At 39.7% G+C, this 10841-nt stretch overlaps 1 protein-coding gene across 2 annotated transcripts in view; it reads right to left on the bottom strand.

Moving 5' to 3' along the window:
* Positions 1 to 339: 339 nt before the first annotated feature.
* CERS6 (ceramide synthase 6) overlaps positions 340 to 10841 on the bottom strand; it is a 97122-nt gene continuing 86620 nt past the window's right edge. For both annotated transcript variants that reach the window (XM_059853040.1, XM_059853041.1), the window contains 2 exons: positions 9496 to 9652; positions 340 to 6199 (listed from right to left, as the gene is read on the bottom strand). In XM_059853040.1, coding sequence (XP_059709023.1) covers positions 6038 to 6199; positions 9496 to 9652 — 319 coding nt within the window. In that variant the 3' untranslated portion in view covers positions 340 to 6037. The remainder of the gene's footprint in view (positions 6200 to 9495; positions 9653 to 10841) is intronic.

Below are 10841 nucleotides of genomic sequence, written 5' to 3'. Positions count from 1 at the left end.
CCTAGACTGAAAAAAGACAGCTTTTCCAAAGTGGGCCCAGCAGGACATTCAGGAGTTATTACCATGCAAAATTTTGATGTTTAAATCCTAGAAAAATATCCTTTTTTTGGTAATGAAAATATTTTAGTTTGTATCGAGAGAACTTGGTCTTCCAACACTTCCTGTTACAAACAGTTTCATACAAGAAATGACATAAAGTACAGCAGTGATGAACAGAGCAAAGACATAATTGGATCTGTCCAAACAGTGTTGGAGTCTACAGTGTGGGTAACAATCTTTGAGCTAAAACAAAGGAAAACATTGTCTGTATCTCATAGAAAAAAATAAGAAAACAAAATCTACATTTCTAATACTTATGTTTATTATGAAACTGTCTCCAAATTAAAATAGCCCACAATACTGGTTGGTTCCAGAGATTGTATGAGGAATAATTATTCTCCGTATTAGAAAAAACCCCAAACCCAGTCAAATAAAAGACAAAATAACTCCCAAAGTTCCACACCATAGCCATACATGAAAGGACTTCTAGCTAGTGCATCACTGTATCCAGAACAGTGGAGTTCCTACACATCACCACATTTCTGAAAGAGTTGCTCAAGCACAGGATTGTCATGAAAACACAGGTGAAAATGTGTCATCTGCCTCACCCTGACTTGCAGCAGTCAACACGCACAGTATGGTATGAGAGCTTGTGTAAACAAGAACAGCAAGAAGCTGAAGCTCAGCAGAAGCCAGAAAATGTGTTTTGTTGCACCCATCTTAAGTCATGTAAGACAATATTTTTTGCCTTTTGTCTGACACATGTGATCATTGACGTGACTCCAAAACATCCTTTCATGGTATTTCCTTCAGTTTTTTAATTGAAAGCAATTTCAAATATTGAGAAGTCTGTAGAGACACACTCAAACACTGTGTTTTCATTGCAACTACAATCAGAAATCTTGACAATGTAAAGGCTGTACATGTACACCACCTTTCCAAACCTCTACTAAAGCTTTTTAAAAGAAAAGGGAAAAAAAGAATAATGTTATCTTACTGTAGGTCTCTGTTCCAAATCAAAACCAGTCAAAACAAGTAATACAAACTGGTTTTGCTTCATGGTTTAAAGGCAACTGTAGTTTGCAGAACACTGAAGTTAGGCCTAAGAGGGTCTACATTACAGGAAGGGTAAAAAGTATTTAATACTTCTCTCCCACAAATGCCACAGGAAGTAGACAATAGGAGACATACAAAAATGAGTTGTAGCAAAGAGATTAAGAAAATACCAAAGCATCAGCTGTATAAAACCAATGGTAGCCCATATTTCTCTGAGATACAGAAGGCTGTGGTAATGAGGAAATTAATGAAATGGGCATTAGGCTTCCCACTGGAGCACTCTGTGTAAAACAGGGAGTGCCTCAATCAACCAGCAGTGATCAGCAGTGGCGTGTGCTGCAGGGTCACAGCTTTCACCCTCATGTCCTGTTCAGAACCAGGAAGTGATTTTCACCTGAATCAGATACAGATTTAAGACAAGAATCACTTCACTGTAAGCAAAGCTTTAGTGCATGTACTTGGTTTCAGAAAAAGCATTTGGCATTGGCAATCACATGGTCACAGAATGGTCACAGGTTGAGGCAGGAGAAATGAAGCTGAGACACCTGTACCAATTCTGCTGGAATCATTAAATAAATAACAGATAGAAAAAACTACAAAAGGGCAACAAGGAAACAGCATGGGGCACTTTGGTATTTTAAAACTAGCACTACTTAGCATTGATCAAGACCCAAAAGACTCCAATGTCCACCCTTGTTGTTTGATCAGGTATTTTTACCATTTTCTGCAATGTTGTTCTTTATGAAAAACAACCAGACAAAACCACCAACCCACCATGTATTTTTCTTTTGATACAAAATATGCCAATATGGGAAACACCACACAAAGGGTAACCTGAATCTTATTTTACTGTAATCTGGGCTGTCTAGGAGAGAAGACAAATTCTTACTATTTACTAATAAACTCTAATTTCCTTGTTTTTCTACTTTAACATCTCAACCACTGTGTCATGTACTGTACTATAAACAAGGAGCATAGAACTCAAAGACAGAGAGGTTATAGAGTACAAACTCCCATTTCTAGAATTACTAAATTACAATTCTACAAAAGGTGTGAATATACAGAACCTTTTAAGGTCTCACATTTACCATGAACCATGCGAATAATTTCAGTCAATCTTCTAAAATATGTGCAATCAACCTCTAAATACTCAATGACCTCCAAATGCACCTTGCAAAGCTCTTAATCAGAAAAGCAATCAAATTCAAATGAAAAAGGAAATAATTGCATGGCATTTTCTCTGCAGAGTAGAAGATGAAGCCAAAGTTTTCACACCCATTCGTTGAAACGATGAATTAAAGCACACTGCCATGTATGATCACTAAATTACTTGGTCCTTCCCACTAGAGACTGAAAAAAGTGTGAATTCATCATTTTTATAATAAACCTCTAGCTTGAAAGATCAGTCATTGTTTAGCAAAGATTAGTGAAGTTCTTAAGGCTTCCTCTTACCCTATTCCCCCAAATGAGTCATTTGAATCTCTCTTACCTCACTTACTTTCCAGACATATCTGTATGAAGTTTATCCTAGACTGCTAAGAACAGACTCCAAAAACCCAGGATTACAGGGGCTAAGTATGTCATTGGGTGTTAGCTGAACCAAGATAACTGTGTACATGCTTTAGCATATCCCAGATGCAACTGAATTTAAACCTCAAGGGAAGAGTTTCAATCCCAGATGCACCATTTAACCGTGGGGATCAAGGGACCTTGACAGGCTTGAGCTGGAGGCTGATGGAAACCTCATGAAGTTCCAGCAAGCCAAGTGCAAAGTCCTACTCCTGGGTTGTGGCAATCCCAGGCTCTCTTACAGGCTGGGTGGAGAAGTGATTGAGAACAACCCTGTGGAGAGACTTGGGGGTGATGGTTGGTGAAAAACTCAACGTGAGCCATGAGTGTGCACTCACAGCCCAGAAAGCCAAAAGTATCCTGGGCTGCATGCAGAGGAGTGTGGGCAGCAGGGCAGGGGAGGGGATTCTGTCCCTTTGCTCTTGTGATATTCCACCCAGAGTGCTGCAGCCAGCTCTGGTGTCCCCAACTTAAGAAGGACACAGAACTGTTGGAGCACATCCAGAGAAGGCCCATGAAGTTGGTAAGAGGATTGGAGCAAAAAGGAGAAAAGTTTAGGTTAGCTATTAGAATGAAATTCTTTACTTCAGGGGTGGTAAAAAACTAAACTTGCCCAGGGAAGCTGTGGATGCCCCAACCCTGGCACTGTTCAAGGCCAGGTTTTATAAGGTCGAGCAACCTGGTCTCGTGTGAAGCGTCCCTGCTCATGGCAGGGGGGTTGGGACTAGATGATCTCCAAGGTCCCCTCTAACCCTTAACATTCTATGATTCTGTGATACCCTAACAGCATATGTAGTGATGGGAAATCATCTCAAGGGTTGTAGCCTTGACTCTACATCTGAATGAGCATTACAGAGCATTGCTGAAGAGGACCAACAGGGACTAAAGGCCTCTGGCACAGGGATTGCTGTTGGGGACTGCTCTATGCCCTGGTATCACCAACATTGCAGCATGTGGTCTATCTTGTGCATGTTGACAGTTCAGAGCAACATTCTGTTCTCATGTGAGACAAAATATTTTGCCAGAATGCCATTTTTGTAATAACCATGTTTGCAGAAGGGAAATGGTTCAGTAGAGGCAGTAATCAACACCATGAAAGAGGTGTGTTTAATCTGATATTCTCCATTACCATTTTAGCAGGTCAGATTTCACAAACTGTAATCTTAATTTAATTGACGCCTGGATGGTTTTATTTTAAAATCTTGGAATCATCTTTACAGTAATTACTACACAGCTGCAAACACCATGGATAGGATACTTTCCATTGCAATCAGTGCATTTTCACATGTACAACCTGCCCTGCAGAAAACTGTATGAAATCAAATGCACAGGAGACAGATTAAAAAAATCTGAGGCAGACAAACTTTCTGGGGAGAAGGAGATTTAAGTAAGGCTCCTTTGCTCCCTCAGATATACTCATGGAAATATAAGCTATGCAGCTGCTGGATTAAAAGTTTATCTGGCTTTTTCAAAAGATGCTCTGTGGGTAATAGAACTGACAGATCTTTTGTGATTTACAATTTCAGAGTTTTCTTACCTTTATTCTTTACTAAGTTGAGGTACTATTTCCATTCAAGCCATTGCAACCTTGCTTTTAGCACACCTCCTTTTTCCTAACACACAGGAGTTTCTATGGATAATAAAAGTTTTAGAAGTTTTCAAGAGTGACCAGTAGAATAGGACAAATCTCAGTTTTCAAAAGAAAGAAGTGACAACACAACTTTCTTCAATGAAGTCTATATAAAATAGTCTTAAAACATGTTTTATGGCATCAGAAACCATCTATATTTTACTATTTGCATAGGTGGAAGGAATCAGAAATGACCTCATGGCTCAGGTTTCCAGCTGAACACAGCACTCCAATCCCTTTGTATACAGAAGCCATGCTTGAGATTTTTTTCCCCTTTTTTTCCTTCCTTTATTTTTTTAACTTTTTTATATATATGTGTGTGTGTGTGTGTGTGTGTGTAAGTCTTTGGTCTACAAGCACATTGGTTCTGTGTGCACACACAATACTGTTGAACAGTAGGTTGCATAGAGTCTGTTACCCAAGAACCCTGCCTACTTTTGGCACTGCTGTCACAAATCACAGAAGAGTGTCCTGCAAGAGCTGTAAGGTCCTTAGCATCCTACATCAAACTTTGATCTAGAGACTGGAAGAAGTATGTATATAATGTTTAAAAAGATGTTTACTTAGGGTGTTATTATGTTTTCTTTGGGACGCTATTTGTAAATCTTGGATGAAAAAGGAATGCAAAATTATTTTACAAACATCCCCTAATTTTATTTGTAGAGGTGATGAAATACTGCTGAGCATTCAAAGGTTGCTGTGAATTATGCTAAGTGAATTTTGCTCAAGTTCTCACACATGTAAAATAAACTAATTTTAGTAATGTATGACATTCTGCCTTCTCTCTCTTCACCCTCCCAAGGAAGTGGCAATAATTTTGAGAACAATACCTAGACTGAGCTGAGTCTGAGGAAGAAATGAACTTTTCATCTGCTGTTTTTTCCATTACACCCCTGCTCTCAATCAGGTGAACGTGCAAGAACAATTTCAGGAGTTAAGTCTGGATTCAGAATGGTGCATTTGAAGAAACACCTTTTTACATGGAATCTCGGCAAAAAGCTAAAATCTATAGAGGTCAAAAATTGAAAGGTCAAAAAAATGTAATAATGAATTTATCAGAAGTGCTGACAACAACGCTTTTGGGTATTTGCACAACAAATCAAGTCTACTTCTAATGCAATTAACCATCAAATTGAATTTTAAATTACACTAAAATAATATCCCACAATTACCACTTTTTCCCCCCACCCAAATTATGTTGGAAGAACAGTAACTGTGATTTGATAGGCAATTTCAAAACCAGTACTTTAAAACACAAAGATAGCAAAAATATCTGAAGCAGATCTAAAATCTATAAAGCTATGTTCTATCTTACTGTAAGTAACAAATCAAGCAACTATTACTTATAGCAGATTCAGCAAAACCAACAGGGATGGACAGAAGAGATCTGAGCATGATGCTCTCCGTTACCGAGAATCCAAGACACAAAGTTTGAGAATGGATATTCCCTTTTGTCCAGAAGTTCCCAAAAGAATAAAAAATAAATAATATTTCAGACAGTACAAGTGAAAAATACTGCTCCCATTGTGTCAGTTACATACACATACAGCATGCCTACGTATACAGAATGGTGTGCTGTCTTCATTCACAAACAGGAAATATGGCAGTGCGCTATCAGAATGCTTTGATACTCCTAATTTTTTCTGATGCTGAAATACATGAATAAACTGCATTCAAAACTTATAATTTACTTCCAGTAGCAAACAGTTCATTCTGTTCGTGTCTCATGATAGAACTGAAGGATTAATGCTCCTCTGAGGAGGTGGCACCAGTAAGATACCCGTTTGTCCCATTGGCACCGCTGGTGCCATTGGTGGCGACCGTGCTGTGCGGGGCCTTTGAGCGAGGTACTGTTTCTTCCTCTTCTGAGCTTGACTCAACGTCACTTCGGGCATCCTTTGCTACCTGCAGAATGTGGAAAAGAAGTAGGCAGTAGGTGACTGTAAGGAAGCTCTTTGGTTCAAGGGAATCGGAGAATTCACACATTTTTTCAATTTGAGTTTTTGAAGGCAATTTCAGCTCTGGCACACCTCTCTGCCTTTGCCTGCCTGCACTCACTTCAAACACAGATGTCTGCACATACGTATGCCACGTGCAAAGGCAGGGTGAGAACTCAGCACTGGTGCACTGAAGGTAGTACTGCCAAGTGCTCAAGGCAAAGGGTTTTGCACAGACCGAAGTAAACAGCAATCCAAACTCCCAAATTCAACCTAGGCTCAGTCCCCCTGCCCTCCTGCTAACTACAGCTGTCCTTCATTTGGAGTGCTGCTCTTTGACCTGGTAATACAAAATGTTCAGCCCAACTTCCTGCCCCTTACTTCCCAACTCACTGGAGACCACAAGGCTCCAGGGAACAGTGTGGTGTGCTCGCAGGAGGAGACACGAGCACTGCTTGAAATAAAATTCATCAGGTAACTCCAGTCTCTGACTTCACACAAGTGGTGAGAATGGCACTTGCAAAATGTGGACATAGTCCAGTTCAGTCTCTAAAACAGGAATAACAGTTCAACTGTGTGCCCCATTGTGTCACTGGAAAAGTGTTTCAGAAACAGATGGACATTACTTGCTAGGGATTTCCTGCTAATTTTCAGTTGACTTCTTTGAAAAATCTTGAAAATCTCCAAAACTAGCAAGAGTCTACCACATGTAACACAAAAAAACCCCAGCATCAACAGAAAGAGGTCTGAAGTTAAACCTGCATGCAGCTCTAAGGATGCCACTTTCATGCCTGCTTCCACTCCTGTTTTTATAGCCGAGTGTCCCAATTTCTTCACGATTGATCCACAATCGATCTACTGGTTGCCACAATCAGGCAATTACAGCTGACTTCACCTCAGCAAATGGACATCAAAGGGGGCAAACACATGGTGAGTCTTTTTCCTGAAGAACTAAAAATACTTGAAGAACAGGGCCACTGTGTAATTTTTTGCTTACAGTAATCCTCCTCTCCTCTGGAAAGCCTTCATGACAATTTCACTCTCACCTCAGAAAGAGCCATTTGCCTTTGGAGCTCCCAGTGTTGCCCTTGCAATATCACAGCACCTGAGTGACACTATTCTGCTTGGAACCAGCGAAAAAAGAAAACAGTTCCCATACAGCTCCCAGTAAGTAACGTTTTTAATGACAATGTCTAGCAAGACCACAATTCTGACACCTGTGAAATTGGACTGCGGCTGAGGTCAGAAATTTAGTTCCATACTTTACAGAGCTTCAGTTAATAGGTTACTTCAATGTCTTTCATAGAAAGGAACTTTTATATTGCAGCTGGTGGCGGTAGAGAAATACATTTAGAATTATCCCCTTACCAGACAGAAGAGAATGATCTCAGCACACAGTACTGAGCACCTGTGATCTATGTGATGGCAGACCAGACGACTGAACAATTCTGCTTCAACTTAAATTCTCTTAAGAGATTCACTGCCAATTTTTCTGCTAGGATCCTGCCCCAAAGCCAGAAATCAAAATAAGATTCTATGCTGCAGCCAATTCTGCTAAACACGGGATCTGCTCCCTTTGTTTTTAAAATGCAGGAACGAAGCAGAGTCTTTGCACTTAAAACCTGATATGAATGCAATACATCTTGCAGTACTCAGTACTTACCTGTAAGATATCTGTAATGCGTTGTGAAAACAGTTCTTATTTTTATTGTAGACATAGAAAGAATGGCACTGGAAGTGAGGAAGTTAAGATCTGAAGGAAAATTAATCCTCTGTATACATGTCTTACATATTCATCTCTAACCTGGTCACTGTGTTACTGCAAGCGTCTGACTCTGCTTTAACTCTGTACAATCTCAATTTTCTCTTGTGCAATTGTTAGAACTACAAGGTGAAAGAATTACTGTCTCAAGTGTGTGTCCTGAATGCTGACACAGCAGATGCTTATCCTGCTGAGATACATAGATATATATAAATATGTGCATACACACACTATCTATCTATCTATCTCTGTATGTAAAAAAGGTGAAGCATAATAGCACCCAGATACTACAGACAGAAGTGGGTTTGAATGGTTTTAGGTGATGCACAGCCAAGAAATAAAAAATAGCCTTTCAAGATAGTCTTTACTTAAATATATAAATACAAGCAATGGATAAATACCAAGCAGAAACCACAAATTGAAAGAACCAAAGCAACACCAGTGTTGTCAGAATAAATCTTTTGCATAGTAAATTTAAAGGAACTTACGTGCAAGGGGTTCCACTTTCCAGCCTTCCAGCACAGCAGAAGGGAAAGGATAAACAAGCAGAGTAAGAGAGAGGAGGAAGCAGTCTTTGAAGGCACTGGTATAATTCAGACAGGACAGCTGAGGCTAATAACTTCTAAAAGCAGAGCAGACTAAAGTGTGCCTTCCAGGCAAAACACAGCTCAGGAATGCACTGTCTTCCACAGATGGAGTGGCAGATTCTGGGCTCTGCCAGGGCATGGCTGAGCTCCCCAGTACATTCATAGATGGCAATTTTCTGGAGAGCAATCCCATTCACTTTGGGGTCAGTCACATCAATGTGCTCTGCTCTTTAAGGGCAAAGTGTCCTGACCATACATGATCTGTAAGGATTAGTTCTACCATCTGCACATAAGCCCTGTGTCTGCACAGCAACTGTAATATATTTCTGGGGGTGACATCTTCCTGTCAAATGTACAACTGGCAGCAAGACACTAAAGTCTAGCACAATCAGTCTTGCTCTGGGAATACTAGAAAGAAAATACAGAGCTCTTTGCAATACCTCATTAATACCAAAACCCAGAAGAGGCTGCGATCAGGAACTTTGCCAGTAGCAAACACAGCAAAATTTCTTTTTGTTTTATTATTGCTATCACTTCCAGCTGTGAAATGAACAGTTTGCTAACAACTACTATAAAAAAGAAAACCAGAATTGGCAGCCCCAAGAAAGCAGTTTACTTGCTGGGTTTCTTTAACCTGATTTCCCTAATGTAGTTTAGTTCAGTGTACCACATTGTAAAAAGGAAGTGCAGAAGCACATATAAAGACAATCACTATACAGAGTAATAATAACCTATCTGACAATCATTAGGAGTGGGAAAAAGTTTCCAGGAAAGGAAAGAAGAGTTTATCTAAAAGAAGGTGTGTCTTCACTAGTATGTTAGGGATTAGAAAAAAGAGAAACGAACCCAAACAATAAGTGACCTCTATTGATAATAGAAAAATGAAAATCATGAAACAGAACCGTGTTGTCTTACCTTGCCCTTTGAAATAGCTTTGTAGGCTGCCTTTATGATTAGGTAAGACCAAAAACAGTGCAGAATTTGAAGAACCATAAGCAGCACATTGAAGACCCACAAGGCAGGAAAATTGCCCAGAGCTTCATACAGTTCAAACAATGTTGTATTTAATATCCTAGAAAAAAAAAAAGGACAGAGAAATAATAACAATTTCCTTAAGCCAACAATCTCAAAGAAGTTATTTTTAAATCAAAATGACAAGCACTCCATTAGATGGGATCCACATAGCTGGTTTTCAAAGTAATAGTGACTTGGACTGAATCACACAGGTGTCTCCAGAGAGAAACAACATCAAAATGTTGCTTTCAATATTTAACTTGATTTGTAAACTTTGCATGCAGAAAACAAAGGTCTTCAGTGTGCATTTCTTCTCTTCATCTATACAGCTAGCAGGTGTTAGTTGACTCAAATAACTTCTTCCCTGATTGATAACAAAAATTACTGGCCCCCATATTAGCCACTGTTTTGCACTAAATCCGATTTGCATACCATTTACATACAACTAAGAGTGAGGCTTGGCACTTGCATCCAGGACAGGTGGGCAGTGGGACAGTGAGGGATGGGGGACCTTATTGCAGCCTTTTGGTACTTAAAGGGGGCTTATAAAAACATGGGGATAAGCTTTTTAGTAGGGCCTGTTGAGACAAAACAATGGCTAATGGTTTTAAGCTAAAAGAAGATAGATTTAGACTAGATCTAAAGAAGAGGATGTTTACAATGAGAGTGGTAAAACACTGGAACAGATTTCTCAGAGAGGCTGTAGACTCCCTATCCCTGCAAACATTCAAGGTCAGGTTGGACAGGGCTCTGTGCAATCTGATCTAGATGAAGATGTCCCTGCTCATTGCAGGGGGTTGGGCTAAATGACATTTAAAGACCCCTTGCAATCCAAATAATTCTATGACTCTAAGAAATTCAGGCAGTTCTACACATTTGAAACAAATTTTTGAGAATCAGCATTTCAGATGCAGGCAGTAAACTGATGTTATAATGACTTCTGAAGCTTTGTGAATACAGCACTAACTTTCTGCTCAAATACCCTGCCACAGCAGGTGATTTCAATCCATCTTAGCAAACAGCCTGAGAGCAGAGTGGAGAACAGACAATAGAAACAATTGCATTTTTAAAAACAAATAACGATCTAGGAATGGCTGTTAATTAGTGGAGAAAAATAAGGCAATATAAGGATTGGACAAACTCCATCCATTTTCCCTGCTGATGCAGAAATTCATTAAAAACTCCGCTGCCTCTCTGCTCCTCGCTCGTGGTTTTAACTCGGCCATCCCCGGCAGTCAGTAGATGGC

Source organism: Haemorhous mexicanus, chromosome 8 (genome assembly GCF_027477595.1).
Source record: "Haemorhous mexicanus isolate bHaeMex1 chromosome 8, bHaeMex1.pri, whole genome shotgun sequence".
Classification (NCBI taxonomy): Eukaryota; Metazoa; Chordata; class Aves; order Passeriformes; family Fringillidae; genus Haemorhous; species Haemorhous mexicanus.
Note: the sequence above shows the minus strand (reverse complement) of the source record. Positions and strands in the feature narration are given on the sequence as shown.